The following is a 17,500-nucleotide window of genomic DNA, read 5'->3' as shown; positions in this document are numbered from 1 at the left end:
AATTTATCAGTATAACAGTTGCTGTCACTGTGGTTGGCATACTGTCTTATTAGACACACTGTTGATCAACTGTTATTACAACAACAACAACAAAAACTATGCTGCACAGAGACTTCATGTTAAAGTACCACAATTAAGAACAGAGAAATGCAGTTCATTTATTACAGAACCTTTTCAGGAAGTTGGTTTTTTCTAATTCTTATTGTAATTGCATTGTTCTAATCCTGTATTATAAAGGCAGCTGCTTGCCTATCATTTGTACTTTCCTCGTTAATCCTGACTCAGTGAATTAACCTTTAATTACAGCCGTTAAAATTGAAATGAGCCTCTTGTCTGGCTGGGGCTGCCCCCTTCCAGTGCATGAGACTGATGAAAATTTTTAGGGTCAATGAATATGTCCCATGTCATGTCTGATAGATGCTAAAGATGTGAGGAGGTAAATGTTACCTTAGAAAGATGTGGTTGAAATTTTTAAGAGCTACATTTATTGACCAAATAACAGAAAAATACAGCTTAGGTTACCTCTCTCTTCTGTCTGAGTTACAGAGCATAAAACACATACAGACACACTGTGTTTTACACACATTACCACAATACACATTTAAAGACTAACTTATGGAATCATCATCATGCATCACACATGCTTGTTTTTAAACACCTGGCACCAACCCTGCTTACAAGCAGCTCTATTTTAAGGAGCACAATAAATGTATTCTTCATGTTGGAAAGAAAAAGAAGCATTATTTTAAACTCTGCCATAAACCTAAGCATCTAATTATATTAAAAAATATTTTTAAAAGTTGGATTAGTTTTAAGGACAGTACTGAATTTTAATGAAAGGCAAAAAATTATCAAAAGGTGTCCTCACAGTAACCTATTTAACTGAGCTTCTGTTTTGTGATATCCCCACAATTTAATTTCTATTTTATAAATAAGACTTTAATATTGCAATTGCACTTTATTTTGCTATTTTGGCACTTTTATTTTTAAATACAACATTTGAATGCTGGGTTATTCTTTTTAACTCAAAGATAACAAAACAGCAAAATAGCAATATAGGACTGAATCAAGTTAATCAGTAACCTGGTCATTCAGAATACAATTACATTATTATACAAGTTGCTAACTACTTACACATTATATTTATATAATTTTTATAATTACAAATAGTATCTTATTTATAGCGTATATATATTTGAAGAAAATAAGTTGAGAGAGATTTTGAAGCACAATTTTTTTTAAGAATGAATGCATCTAATAAGCATGAGATGTGTATTTTTAAGGCTTAAACATTATTAAATATCACAAATATTTGTAAATGCATTTATAAGTAAAGAATAGAGGTGAAATGACAAGCAAGTACTGTCAAGGCAAGTGATTAATTTCTTCCAAGCTAATATTTTTAGAACTATGCGGAAGCAATTTCTGAAAGGACAGTATAGCTTTCAAATATCTGATGCTACACATATTCTCTGTAACCAATTTAAGAGCATCCACCTATACAGCAATTTTACAGGAACAAAGAGAAAAAAAAGTATGTGGGAGTCTTTGTTTCATTTCTTCTTCTAGCTTGGCAATAGTTAATATCTGCTGATGAGCAGCTACATACATTTGTAGATTTCCAAGTGCTTTCCCAAAGTGAGTAAGCATCATTATCCTCATTTTTCAAAAGGAAAACGAAAAGATCAAGATACTCCCTCCAGATCACACAGCAAGTAGTAAGCCAAAAATAGAACTCATTTTCCATATGTAACACTCAGTTCTGTATCCACTGGACCACACTGCCTTCCCACCAACATCAGTCACACCTAATCAGCCACATAGCTGAATTTTGGGTGGCACTAAGACAAAGTTATTTTTTTAACTCCTAAATCTAAGACTATGCCTTTTCACTTGCTTCACACATACAAATTTTCCTAGGCACCCTACTAACATACACTGTAGAATATGGTTTCAATTATGCTTTATGCCAGTTACAAATCCTGTAGGGCACAACAGGGACTGTTCCCAGGGAAAAAGCCCACCTTCACAAATTAAGCTGTAAACTGCAGAACTGCACAAATATCTCTGTCTAATGTGCAGTTGTGGTCAACAACACAAGCAAAGTCATGAACATTCCCAGGAATAGGATACATATAGACTGTCTTGTGGCACACTTTCTCCCTTCACCTCTCCACAACAAACCATCCCAATTTCAATCTGTATATTAAAACATGGGCTTCAGAAGTATAATGGAAACACTGAACTTATGGGAAAAATGTTGCGATGAAACAGCAAAGAGATAAGACTCCTTACAGGAAGCTAAAAAACAAGAGGGCAAATGCTAAGCTATAAAATTAATAAAATTCTATCATATGCTTGTGTTTTCTTAACACAGGACTACAAAAACTAAGGATAGAAGAGAAGCTGTGACTAATATTGAAAGCTTATTTAAAAGTATCCTCTTTTGCCAGAGTAAAAAAATTTACAAGCATCCTTAAGAGGGTACGGATATACTTACAGAAATGTAAAACTAATTATTTGAAAAACAATGGTAATTGATCAAAATCAGCCTGAGAACAATGGGCAGAAGACCACCATTCCCCACAATCTGCTGCTATCATAAGTGGTTGCACTATGTCTCTTTCACAACAATAAAAAGTTAATGTTTCTTCTGATGCAGCCATTTCTGAGGTAAGCACTTAGACCAGAGCTTATATGAATGACAAACGTACATAGTTAAAGAATAATTTCTGCTAGCAAACCTCTGAAAAAAAAATCATGAAGTGCATGCCAATAACTATTTGGAATAACTACTATTTATTTCTCTATTGCAGGATTTTGAAAATTCTTAAAACACCTCATGCTAACCTTTCTTGCAAACTGCATACCAGACTACAGTTGTTATATAACCCATTACTGCAGCCTTTGTGTGCCCAGTACTTCTAAGCAGAGATGCTTCAAACAGGAAAATAATACACTTCAGAGTCAGTCTTAAGACATGCTATAGTGGTATTAGAAACAGCCTAAGTGGACAAAGCCACTTAAATTATAAAAAAGTCTTTCCCTCTAAAGACTATGTCAACAACTTAGAAATAAAATACCATTTAAGTTGTTCTCCTAGTCTGAAAATTCGTTTAATTAAATATTGAGGGAGTTCATGTTTACTATTTCTCAAGGAATTCTCTAAGTCTGTACTCAATTTAAAATTAAATGTATTTATCATCTGATTTGACAGGTCTGCAGCTTGACCTTGACTTTTGACAAAAGCTATTATTTCTTCTTCATACATCACCATTCCAAAGAAGCTCTTAAAGTGTAGATTGGTCAAAAGTTCTTTAGAAGATATGAAAAAGAAAACAAGATGATGTACTCCTCCCTTCCTAAACAGTTTCTCTGGAAGGCCTGGTAGTAGGGAACAATAAAACACACCATTGGTAGCAACAACTATTGTGAAAAAATACTGAACATACTGAATAAAACCTTAGTGAGTAAAGCAGTATAACTTCTTCAATTATACCTCGATTCTATATGCAGAATAATTGATAGCAAGTCCAAATTGCTGCAAGAAATATTTATATAAGCACTTCCCCACTACAACAAGAGTTTTCTCCCCAGAGTGGTACATGCATTTTTTGTGACATTTTCCTAGTCACTCCTGACCTTTTCCCCAAACTATCCTATTGGGGGCGGGGAAACCATTTTTTCTCCTTAAATACTACTCAATTCAGACCATACAGCCACACACTTTTTTCCTCATCCAACTTCTTCTCTCACCACAGCTCATATAGTCCTGTCAGTTCTTCCTTGCACTAACACTGTTCCGAACCATAACAGGTTTCTTGCTACCAAAGAAATATTTCCTTCTCACTAATTTTACCCACAAAATCATGTGTCATTTTTACCAGTTAATTATCCTATGCAGCATACTCAGGGGTCTCCACATTTAGGAGATACATTATTACCATTAAAAATCCTAATGAGAAAAGAACACGTGGTTTAGCTTTTTTTTTTTTGTCATCAGCTGGGTGGCAGGAGGAACAGATCACTCCCCTCTTCAGCTTCTCTCTATTACTATAGCTTCTCCTTTCTCTCCCCTCACCATTTTTGCTCAAAATATTAATTATTGTAGCAGATTTTAATCCTCCCTGTCCTTAGGTCAATCATGAGTTTTGCTTTCAATTCCTCTTTTTTCACTTTTTAACACCCCTTTGGGGAAAACACCCATTTTCAGTGTTTTCCAATAACTACTTCACACTGACAGCTTGCAGTTTTGTCTTGCCTCCTGTTTTTGATTTGCACCACATCTTCACATATTTTTCAAAACTGCAAATTATTAATCTGAAACTCAATCAACGCCAACTGCAGTTTCCTCAAGCACTTAATTTTGCCATCACTTGCCTGCATACCATGAGAATCCTCACAGAAACCTCCCGTGACCTCAGTTACCTGATTCACTCAAATCTGAAGATGAACCACATGTACCAAGACAGAAGAATGCACACAGATCTACTACATTTTGCATTCAGTTGGAAGGTTATCCATGAATTACAAGAGAATTTTGTTTTTCCTGGAACAAACTATAATACGCATGCATGTGTTTATATGAGGGGGAAATGTACTATATGTAAACATGATGATAAAAACAAATGAGCCACAGGACAAAGCATTAGATTGTACAGTTTCTATTCAAGAATATTTTGGTTTTGTAGGTTTTCCCATAATTGTAAAACCATTCTTGTATTTATGCTTTCTTTGTAACACTCAGCAGCTATGAATTTGGAAGTTAAAAAGTTTTCTAAAAGCTGTATCCAATTACAGCGCTGAATGATTTGAATAATAAACTGCTCGACATATTCCAAGATAAGTGGCTACTACATTTCTTTGATATTAGGGTCATATACTGTACTTATCTATTTTTACTCCACACTTCCCATTGCCTAGTAATAAATTAATTTCTCACTGTTAGTTTGGCATGTGCCCTACAGTTATATTCATTTTCTGTCCCACTGAAGGAAAAAGTTTTCTAACGGATCTTTAGAATCAGGCATCAGATTAAATTCAAAATACTATTTGAAGATGCACATTCCCACATAAAGTCTTAAAAGCCACTTTTATATTTTTATTTTTAGAAAATTACCTGGTGGTGCTGAATATCATGGGATTGTAGTTATCTAACTACTTGCACAAACTTAAGACTTTTTAAACATATAGATATAATTTGAAAGAATGAGTTTTTACGTTAGTATTTAATTTCCGTTGCTCCCTGGTGCAGAAAACTCAGCAAAGGACCTCATGTACACCTGCAACTATCAAAGGCAATGAGAGCTGAGTTTAGATCTGAAAACTGAATACAGACCAAAATGTAATCACCATCCAGGCAGAAACAATTAAATCTTACATGAGCTAGGTTCTTTCCAGAGCAGAGAGAATGAGGAAATGTTCCAGTTTCTTTGCTGGTTACCAGACCTCAGTAACACTGAGGAAGCAGTTTGCACAATCATCATACAGAACAACTTCTACTCTTCAGCCTACACCTTCTAGCTCTGTTTATCTATCAGCTATATTTCTTTGTAGGTGTCTTCGGAAGAATGGGGAGAAGCAGTTTAGCAAATGAACAGCGGCAATCATGAGGAAAGCAAGCATGAATATGGAAGTGGAATATATGTTCATGTACTGTAGACAATGAAAGAAATAAAGACACTGGCAAGCAGAGGCACCCAAGCCTATGGCATTACAGATTGCTATCTCTATTTTATTCTCAAAGGTGATAATTTTGAAGTAAAGCAAAGACACCAGAGGCATTCTTAAGCTAACCCAAAGCCAGGTAAACCTATGACAGCTTGTGTTTTAAGCTGTCAAAGTCATAAAGGATGGCAAAGAGGCAACTGTGGAGTGCAAAGAGCAACACCACAGCTGTTGTTAAACACAGACTTGCCACCTAAGACTGTATACTGCTCTACAAAATAACATGGAAGAGAATTACTGGCATCTTCAGACTGTGTGACACATCAATGACTACACATCAGTTGTAGTGACTGCATGTCTCCAGATTGTTACTGGCCTGCTTGAAATTTACGTTACATGCCAATTATCTTAGATAAGGCTAATATCCAACAAATTATCTGAAAGTCTCCCATTTCAACACCAAATCTTGAAGCCTGTAAAGATGAAACTGAATCATAAGCAAAGTTGAATTGAATCTAATCACTCGTGTAACTCCTTTACTTAACAACTATTTGATGTTGCAAGCTACTGTTTCTTGTATCAGCACAAAGTAGGTTATCATTGACTATTAAAGTTGCAGCGTAGGCTCTAGACACCAACCTCATTAGAAACAAGGCTAGGCTAAAAAAATGCCTGTTTCTCTGGTATTTTTTCTGGTCACATCCATCCATTTTCACAGGGATATGTACCCTGTTATACCACTGCAATTTCTATTTAAATTGCAAATAAAAATTGGACACACACAAAATACTAAAGAAAACTCAATTGAAAGAGAACAAACTACTATTCTTTCCCACAATAAAGAACATCCCCTACCTCCATGAGTTTGCTAACCCTAATTACACCTATAGTTTTGAGATTCCCTAATGGAAAGTACTACAAAGCACTAACAGAATGAATCATGACACATACTGATACACCAATGATTGTAAATCTATACCCTTTTTATTTGCACCCAGGGGCTATGTTTCATATATTTATGAAAAATTACTTCCCAGTAGCACAATGTCATGATTGGAAGCATGTATGATAAACAAACAGACTGAGTATTAGCAAGTATGTGATGTTCTTGTAGCTTATTTTTGATAGTGTAGCAGATTAATTATTTGAAAGACCTCTGTCATTTGGACACTCAATTTCTGAATAAAGTTTCCCTGAGGCAAAGAAAAAGACAATTTGAAAGATAAGGTTAAAAATCCTTGAAGGCATCCTTCTCAGACATGCAATATTCATACTTTTATCCACATTTCAGAATACAATTGCAGATCAAAAAATGCTGCCAGATTTGCATGTAAACCATAATTTCATATAAAACTTCTATAGGTGAAAGAACTGTAAAAAAAACATCTTAATGATGGCCTCAAAACATGTGAAATGCTTAAGCTCACATGCACCCTTCTACGTTTTAAAGGCTACTTACATCAATGACTGATGAACTTGACAGACTTAATCCCTCTAGGTCTGCTGCTAAACTTGGGGACAAAACAGCTGCCGTAGGAACTGCCACAGGAGTTGTTACAGGACAAACTAGAAGCAAAAAGATAAGAAATACTTAAATGGAAAAACAACTTAAGATACTGCGAAAAAACAGTGATTTCTTTTTCATTGCACAAAAAAGTTTTACGTCCTCATCTAAATGTTATATTCTTGCATATATATTTGATGAATATTCATTGATGAATATATTGGTATTCATATTGATGAATATTTGAAGAATATGTTATATGCTTGTTTCTAAATATAAGATTACTTTTTCAGACATATAGCCTCAATACTCAGAATAAGCAATGAAAATACATATACAGCTTATACATGAACATGTGTGATTTACTTTAGAAGTATTTTCTCCTCCTTTCCTATTTTTCCCCTATTTTATCCTTCAGTTTGATACATACTATGTAGCATATTTTACTTACAGGCTACATGCAAAGTACATGTTAATGCAATTCTGATATGCTGCACCTACAGAAATAAACTTTAAGAAGGGTACTACAAGCATAGACAAAAACCAGTGCCAGCTTTATCTTACCCTTCCAAGACTACCATTTCACAGTTCTTCAGAAATGTGATTTTTAGCATCTTAATATAATACCATAATTGGCCCATAGATTGCACAGGTGTTGTACAAGTAACATCCATTATTACCCGAGAAAATAAGTCCACTTTAACAGAAAACAAGTCCAGACACATAAAAATTCTCAAAGTAAATGTTGTATGTGGTGGAAGATTCTAAATTTTGAAACAATTTCTCAATTATAAAACAAAATATTGTAGTAACTGTTCTTAAAAATAACTTGACAGTCTAAGCATTTATTTTGTCGGAAATCTAGTACAATAAATTAACAGAATCAGTGTTTCAGAAATTTAACTTCATTGAATCAACTGAACTGATTTTATGCCTTGGGAAAAATGAGGCTTTAATCAAGATACTTACAATCATCTAAATCTAAGAGAAACATGTCTTGGTTTTTTGGAGTCTTTCTATCTTGTACTGGTTTTTCTTCTTTCTGTCAAAATAGATTAATATTTCATCTTTCACTATATCAGCAAAAGAAAAGCATTTAGTACTTTCATAAAGCAAGTGCATTTATTTTACTACTTCATAAAGCAGAATGAATCCAGATTCAAGGTGTGGCATCCAGAGAATTCACCTACTGAGAAAGATTTGTTTATATAGTTAAACTGTATCTAAATTCCACAATTGAATTTCTGTATCCCCTGTTTTCATCTAATATGAATCACTGTTGCTACACAGAAAACATTTGGTGACAGATCAGACACTTCTGTTGAGACCATTAAAAAATAAAGCTGCTATCTCTTAAAGACAAAAGATTTGTGTACTAACATTTCTGTTTTCATAAGAAAAACAGGTCAAAATCTGTTCAATAAGAAATATAGTGTAACTTGCACTTATCTAGGAGCACAGAATTCTGTCTAACTATCTATTGGGATTTACTTAACAGGAAGCTGATTTTTGTCACCAAAAAAAGTCAGTTTTAAGCTTGAGATGAGTTCTAATCAGAATTGGCTGTACCTGAAGTAAAGACTAGGGAAGTAATAATCCCAGTACCATGACAGAGTATTTCAACAAAATTTGGTTCAATAACTAAAAAAGTTCTAAACAATCTCGTAAGAGCAAGTGTTGGCTATACCTACAGAGCACGTCTAGACAGTGGTGATTCAGGAAAGAATTCACTGTGTTACAGCTCAGTATACTCTGCCAAGAAGGTGGTTTAGTATAAAGCATTGATTTTTGGATGTAGCCAGAAACTTCTGTATCAAGGAGTTTTGTCATCATGTTGTTCCTGACCACTCTAATGCATCTTTCATTTGGGTCAGCTCAAGAATTTCTTCTCCCTTGTTCTCTTTGGCTCACATACCAAACAGAAGGCTATGTAATTTCTTTTATAAAACATATTAACTGCCTTTAGACCTTAAGACATTGCTCACTACCCAAGTTATTTCAAGTAATTTAACTGTAGTCTTTCCAGGAGTCACACTTTCTAGTTTACCTGTTTCCTCTTAAACAGTATGTGACAGCCAAATTCATAGGGAAATATTTTACCACTTCTAATAAATTAACAGGTCTAAATGAATCAGTAAATCTCTTTATGCCCATCTAGACCATAATTTCTTGAACATTTCACACACTCAGGATACAAATTTTTAGAAGAGCCTGGAGTAAACTCAGCAGCTAGAACCACTTCCTTTAACCAGCACCATAGAATAAAATGACACCTCTTTTCTCAAGGCGCATTCCCTTTCTTCTGGTCTCTCAGCTTGATAGTCAATTGCAAACAAATGATAATAATGAATTTACTTTTTTTCAATTTTGCAAGAAATTCTATGGTTCCCTCCAAAGAACATGAAAGAAGCTAGCCAATGTTGTCACTATTTGAAGCCATTGATGTTAATGACGACCAGGTTTGACCTCAGCCGTGATGAAATCACTTATCATGATCTTCCTATAAATACCATGGCTCAGACAGTATTCACTTACATGATCCCTACAGATATGCTTGAGGTATTCTGGGAGAAGAATCATCTTGTGGAATGAAAAGATCAGGAGCCACTATTTTAAAAGTTATTTTAACATCATCACACTTAGATGATCCTTATGACTTATGGTATTTGAGTGTTCTACTACTGGTGATTTATCTGAAACCTAAAACTCCTGAACAAAGAAAATACTACAAAAAAGCTTTAAAATGGTGTTGACGTGATACAACTTCTCATATGTTTTGTCCAGAATTAGTGAGGGACTCCTGCAGAACCAAGTTTCTTGAATTCCATTCTGCTCACAACTACCAGACCTTTCTTTGGAGATATGCTTATTAGCAAGTCACTAATTTTGTTTTGGCTGCTTTTGTTTTAGAACTGTGAAAAAGGACAAATAGTGTACTTCATAAACTACAAGTTCTACTTGAATTACTCATATCAGAGACACAATTTTGTAACAATTTTTCTGATGAATTCCAAGCCACTTTGTAGTATCATTTGGTGAATATCTGGCCCTCAATCTCGGGTTTAGCTGTTATTTCCAGCATCTTTACTGTAAATTACAATTTTCCTGAACTAGAAAACTCTTCAGAAATCAAAACAGACTAAAGGAGCACTCAGTTAAACAAAAGGCAGACATATTAAAAATATCCTCAATTTCTTTCTGAACTTTCACCATCTGTCCCCACTTATCCGTAAGATACAATTCTACTTTCAACTATGATTAAAGTTGAAAGCTATAGTTTTATATTTGCTAAATATTTCCATAGAGATGGGTTGTGTCCATCTCCTTTACTATGCAGCCAATTAAAAGTCTCTAAAAAGTGGCTCAAGAGTCCTACAAGGAGGAGAATTCTATACACTTCAGTACAAGCTTCTAAAAAATTAGGAGTCACTGCCAAAGAATCCTTACTGTTTAGTGGATCTGCTTACTGAAGACAACTAAGATGGCAGTCTAAGTCACAAATAATACCAATAGCATGCTTCCATTTGCTTTTTCTGTCACAAGTACAAAAAGTACACAAGGCTTGATATGTACTTTTATAAGATTAAATCCATCCTTGCACTGATATTACTTTGAATCAACTACATAAAAATGTTTAAAAATGGGGAAAAAATCCTTCAAGAGAATTTACTTCTTATAGTTCAAAACAAAATAAAATGGTCCTAAAATAAGGCACAAATAAAAAAAAAATAATTCCTGAACGAATGTATGGCAAGGAAAAATTTCCTGCACATTTTACCAGAAGACGGCATTTAAGTGTATCAGTTTACTATAAAGAACAAACAAGTAAACAATTCCACCAAACAAAAAGCAAAAAATGCATAAACTTGACTCTACCATTTGGGAAATGTAAAATCAAGGGCTAATTAAATCCAGATAAAGGTAATGTTTAAGTGTCATCATGTCTTATTTCCAACTTCAAATGAGTGTTTGAAGCTTAAGAAAATACTGGGCTACTCATACATGTGTTTGGGTGCTATATATACAAAAATCACACAAGTAATTTCATGCTTATATGTATTTCTACGTACAGGTATGCAGGTATGTACATTAATTGTGTGCAATTCTGTAGAAAACACCAAAGAAATCTATTTATGTGGGTCCTGCCTATAATTAACATGATTATTTTTAATTTGTTTTTTGAAAGAAAAGAAAATTGATTGGCTGTCTATGACCAATAAATAGCCAATGACTGCAGATATTTCAATTGAGGAAAAAAAGCTTTGCATTTGAAATCTAGACAATAAAAAGGTTCTGACGTGTCTGACATTTCTCTGTAACACAATTTTTCCTTTTTTTTTTTTCTTAAAACTAAGCCTACAATATAACCCAAACAGTATTCTACCAAGAAAGCCCACTATGGGAAAAGCAGAACACTAAACAAAGAAGTTAAGGTATATTCCATCAAACATTTCTCCATCTGCAATTCATCTTGATAATAGAGATAGAACCTGGTAAATGCATATAGGACTTGAAGCAGGAGATTTCTCTTGCTCAATGCATAATTCATGTGCTCCGCCTGCAAAGTGTGTAAAATGAGAATTTCACACCGCAGCATGAGCCATGGAGCTGCAGAGAAAAGGCAGATGAAATCATATTCTGCTGTGCGAATTTTATTTCTTATCCTCCCAATATTTATACAAAACCATCACTGACAATCCAAATGCATTGACAGATCACCCACTGTTTCCATTGTGTTAGCACTTGAAAGGAGATCAGGCAGAAAGATAGACAATTTGTTTTTGTATATTTTTTAAATAGTGGATCAGGTTTTTAACAGCTGAGTGACTGTATTATACTTGTAGAAGGAGGTCAACAGTAGCTGATTTTAAAATCCCACTGTAGAGACACCTACTTATACATGCATCATCCTCAAATCTGCATTTTAGCTCTACAGTATTGATTCTTACAGTATAGTATATATCTGAACACCTCAAATTATCCATATTTCAAAATGATATAAAAGACTGCAGTGCAAGAGACTGACTTTTTGATTCACTGCAGCTCAATTACAGTGAAGACAACAGCTTTTTCAAAATGATTTGTCAGGAGAAAAAATACTAAACCATTAATAACATACTCAGGAAAATAATCTGAATTTTTTGTAGTGTATTTTAATGCCAGTAAGTGCATGGATGTATGTAGAAATTAAGCTCCAGTGTGAATGTAATAAAATCTTTTTTATTAAGAAAATTTTTCAGAGCATGGAAATGGCACCCAACACAATATATAAGGAATGGTAAATATCACCCAAAACATCTGCAATGTAATGTAGTTCATAACGTGTAGCAAACTGAGAAATCATAAAAATAGAGCTCACTAACCACAACTTCTTTTATTATTATGCATTTCAGAAAATCTTTTCAGTTTTACTGAAAACGAAATCTTAATGAATTATCTCCCCATATAGACTGCCCAAATTAAGAACACACTATAGCAGAATAACATAAGCAATGTCTTTTCTAATGACAAACTATCAGAATAAAGCACGCATTTCTGAGAGCCTGGCAGAAACCATCTGTTTCCTGGGTGGTCTGAAAATAAGTCAGGAAGGGAGTAGAAAAAAATGTGTGTGGCTCTTTTAAGATGTACCTTGACACATAAGGGGTCTATATATAAGACTTTAACTATAATCTTCTTTAAAGTTTGTTAAAAATTGTTTTTTCTTTCTAGCTTGGAATGTGTTATCTAGGTTACCATCAGTTACCTTCATCTATCATTACAGGGCTCAAAACAGTGTTCTGTCAAAAAACCCTATTAAGCTAGTTAGCATAGCAATCACCTCTAATAAAAAATACCTGTGTTTCTTTTCCCCCACCACCATATCTAACTACATGTCTAAAAATAAATAAGTACTAGAAATACCCGAATGCAGGCATCGAACATGGTTTAAATGGAAACTAACTTTAAGGTTCTAGGGATTAATACCATATACTGAAACAGTTCTTGTTCAAGGACATTAAATTAACTCCTTAACATATGACCATTGATGTTTACCATTCATCAGCCAAGTTTGTTGCCCTTATATTAAATGCGCTAATTTCTAAATGAAAAAGAATTTTAGGAACATTTAGCTTCTGCACAGTGAGCTCTATGCTTTTCAATAATCTCCTTGCTACTTTTCTTGCTGCCATGCATATAAACACATTCCTATTTGTTGTAATGTCTTTTGTGATGTTTAAAAGCTTTACAATTTTTCCCTTCTATCTTTTGACCCTACTCTTATTAACTGTTTAAAAATACTTCTTGTTCCTAACACATTTCCTTTTAGGTGCTTCTTAATCAAGTAAGACTTCAGAACTACTGCAATGTTCCTTCTCTTCTCTTAAAATCCAAGGCTTTGACAACTTTCCATCGACTTCAACAATTCAACCCCAAGCTTCTTGGACATTCCAGTTCTCATATTCAGTGTATTTGACTTCACACATTCTGTGTTTTAAAATACAAAAAGCTTCTTTATGCTAGTAGTCCTCACATATCCTGTGAAAGAACCAAACAGTTTAGAGAACTATAGAGACAGAAATTATCTACACAATGTCAATACCCTGAGAAAAATGGAAAAATGCAGCAGAGAGAAGATAGTTTGAACATGGCTTTGCAGTGCCTGCTCAGAACTAAGCACATCAGGGTATGTATAACTTTCTGGTGAAAAAATACTGTGATGATATGGGGAGTTGCAAACTGTTACAATTAATTCATGTCCCATCTAGTATCAAAGCAGTTTATTCTAAGTGGATTCAAGTTGTATTTTTTGTGCTACCATTTTTTTGCAGGATCCAGTCTGGCTGCTCTGGAAGAAAAAACCTTTTGATACAGGTGTGTTACCCAGTGTATTATTGGGGCAAGAAACTGATCAAAACATGGAAACACACTTCCACTTCTCAGGTAATACAGCCACACTTCATCTTTTGTTCTACTTGGTTGAAGAAGGGAACAGATTAAAAGTTAAGGTCACAACTCAAGAGTTCTAGGCACACCTATGAAGTTGCAAAACAAAGATCATGTACAATATTAGTTAAAGATTTAGAGAAATGGGGAGCCTTGCCTCCTTATTTAAAAGAAATACATGCCTCAACAACCTAATCAAGTAATGGCCTTACCTCTTAACTGATCAACACCTATTCACCGGCTTCAAAAATTGCTAGAAGTGCAACAAAGGATGTCTATTTTGACTAATCTGACATCTATACAGGAGTCCTGACTGAAATGGCTTAGCTTAATTTAAAATGCATTAAGAGAAATTAAGTTTCACTTTATTTTCAATACCACACATCAGAATTTAAATGGAAATTTCTGAACTACAATTCTACTCTTCAACTTTTGTTTTGGTAAATATATAGAAAGAATTGCATAGGAGGTATTTGGTAACAGAAAAGTAAGTGTCAGAAATTCTTTTACTCTTCTTCCTGAACAGATTTAGCAAAAAGTTCCTCATTTATTTATTTTTATTTATTTTTAAATACAAGGTACGTGGGTAAACAGTAACCAATTAATGCTAATAGCCTGAATAGTTAATTCTGTAACACTAGTTTGAGTAATGAACTTTTAGGCTCTTTTTCTTCACTAAGGTAGGCAACTAAATCCCAACTTACACATGAATGACTCTGCTGCATGTTCTTGCATCTTCACATATTTTGAAACCAATTAAAAAAAATATGTATTATAAAGCTTGCTATTTCATATCTGTTTTAAGAAAGCTAACAGAATTTGAAGTAACAGGACTCTATATTCCTATCAAACACAGACAGCAAGTAAAATTTGATTGCTCATTAGGAATATTAATGCTACTAATCTATATATAAATCTCAGTTATAGATTCATTAACTGTACTATTCTCAATTTTAACAGAAAAATTTAAAACTAAGCTAAGAGTTCTATTAGAACATCTTTAAACACTTAAAAAAACAATGTACTAACATTTGGTTCTTGGTTTTCTTTCCTCTCAGACCCAGGTATTATAGCTATACTTTAAGATTAAATTTTAATAAAATAACCATCACATGCATGTATTAAGTTTCACCAGTTCAACAATAACCTAAAAACTAAATTAAAAAACAATTAATTTTATTATAAAAGAATAACAGACTACTAGAAAAATATTATATTCTGTTTATAAAAAATAATTAGATTCTATTATTGTTCATCTATAAGGACTAAAAATAACATAAAATAATAAACTGAAATTTTGTAATTTATGTTTTTATAATTCAGGGGTTTTGTTATAAAAACACTCTTACTTGCTTAAACTATAAAACTACTTTTTGACTGGTCTCTCTATGAAAAGTAAAAAGTTTTTTTTTCATAAATTCTGGATTGTTTTAGGTACGCATAAAACTGCTACCCGTCTTCACTCCAACAGAAAGAAACATGGATAGATGGTTAGATACACATTCTCATATTTTATACAGGCCTTAAAAAAACATACTTTACCTTACTAACCTTATTAGAGGTAGCATTTCTAGATATTCCAGACTCAGAGTCGCTTTTAGAGTCAGATTCTGACTTGGATCCTGAAGAACATTCATCTGATGAAGTGTACTCTGTATCAGAGGAACTGGACATGCTTCTCTTTTTGGAAATCCCCTCTGCTTTCTTTTTAATATCCTCTGAATCACTACATATTTAAAAAAAAACATTAAGAGACATGTAAAACCACCAAAGGAATCTGCTTGTGTAATATCCTACATCAGCATTTCAAAGTTTCATTAAATGAGTTTTAAATCATAATTTCTCCACAAGAAAAAACTATTCACCTATGAATGAAGTAGTTTAGGGCTACACAAAACCATTCTATTACACTACACAGTACAACATCATATGTAGTCTAAACCAGCAAAACAGCCAAACAAAATATTTTTCATATTTCATATGTTCACATTATTTGCATGCCTCAAGCTTGTGACATTACAAAAGGAAGTACAGCCACCCTTTAAAATAAAGATGCTTTCATACTATTCCACCTATGATGAACAGAATTTTTGTGTATCATCTTTTTGTACAGTAATATTGCTTAAAAAAACAATTAGTTTAGTTTATTCTTTTGTTAATTCTTCTGAATAAAACTGCATCACCTAGAAATAAGATCTATAACATCTATAAATTGTTCAACACAATAAAGAGTTTATACACAAGAGCTGTTATATTCCTACACCTTTGGTCACATTGAATACCTTACAGCTTCACACAGTGAAGTTCTGTTCACCCACCAATGTTGGATTATGGTGGTCTGTGTGAACAGCTACCTGTTATCTGCCTTGTTCACATCTAATAATACTTTAAATACCAGTTACTAGATTACCCTTTTGTCTCAGGGGGAGTTACTACCACAGGAAATGAAAATTGTTTTCTAATAGTTGTCATGGAGCAGAAAAATTAATATTGCATATAGAAAAAAGCTCTCTGTTCTTGGATTTGCAAACAACTATTTTATACTTCTAAATCAGGTGTTTCATACACTACCTGATTCAGCTTCCTTCCCAAGACAATGAATTGGCTGTTGAAGTGCTTGAAGGGTAACAAGGTCAACAATAATTAAACAAATCTAGACTACTCAACTATTAAGAGTCCCTCTGGACTCATATTAAATTGTTACACACTTTTGCTTAGCTTTAAGAGCAGTACCAAAGAATGTATGCTGCATCACTGAGATTGCAATGTTTTGAGATGAAAAAAATACAGAGAAGGAGAAATGAAAATCAGAAATGACAGAGATCAAAACAGAGTAAAGTCTTCCTCCTCTCAAGAACCTCCTATGACTGAATTGCCTAAATAAAATTTAATCAAAATTATTTCAAATTAATAATCTTTAGGCCAGGCCTACCCATGTAACTGAAGCTAAAATTACCTCCCAAATTTTAACCAAAAGCATAAAGCAGTAAATTTGAAGCTTGCAAAGCTAAAAATGGAACAGTAGTACATGTCACAAAACCAGTGTAATGTAGCACATCTGATTGTTAAAATCATGGTGAAAAATAGGTACTGAAAATTATGTTTCAGTATGACAACATTTAAAAACTTGACATAAATGACAAACAAAACTTCACTACTTTATACTGTTCAAAGTTTCTTCATGACAACATCCATATTTCATTCACTGCCATTTAACAGTAGCTGTAGTTGCATTAACAAATAAGCTGTTGTGAACCCATTATATAAATGAAGTTGTTTTTTAATAATTTATCTTTAGCTTAGCTTTAAAACTAGCTTTGAAGATAAAAAATGTTACTTTACTGCACATCAGCCAGTTCTGATGGGTAATAATTGTTTATCTTAGTGCTTAAAATTTCAGAT

At 33.5% G+C, this 17,500-nt stretch overlaps 1 protein-coding gene across 4 annotated transcripts in view; it reads right to left on the bottom strand.

Annotated features, from left to right (window-relative positions):
• Positions 1 to 17,500, bottom strand: part of AP3B1 (adaptor related protein complex 3 subunit beta 1) — a 153,012-nt gene that overhangs the window by 45,799 nt on the left and 89,713 nt on the right. For 3 of the 4 annotated variants that reach the window (XM_036403599.1, XM_036403598.2, XM_054517948.1), the window contains 3 exons: positions 15,641 to 15,824; positions 8,141 to 8,213; positions 7,127 to 7,233 (listed from right to left, as the gene is read on the bottom strand). In XM_036403599.1, coding sequence (XP_036259492.1) covers positions 7,127 to 7,233; positions 8,141 to 8,213; positions 15,641 to 15,824 — 364 coding nt within the window. The remainder of the gene's footprint in view (positions 1 to 7,126; positions 7,234 to 8,140; positions 8,214 to 15,640; positions 15,825 to 17,500) is intronic. The other variant, XM_036403597.2, reaches the window with a different exon arrangement.

Source organism: Molothrus ater, chromosome Z (genome assembly GCF_012460135.2).
Source record: "Molothrus ater isolate BHLD 08-10-18 breed brown headed cowbird chromosome Z, BPBGC_Mater_1.1, whole genome shotgun sequence".
Classification (NCBI taxonomy): Eukaryota; Metazoa; Chordata; class Aves; order Passeriformes; family Icteridae; genus Molothrus; species Molothrus ater.
The sequence above is the reverse complement of the archived record's forward strand: the minus strand, read 5'-3'. Positions and strand labels throughout refer to the sequence as shown.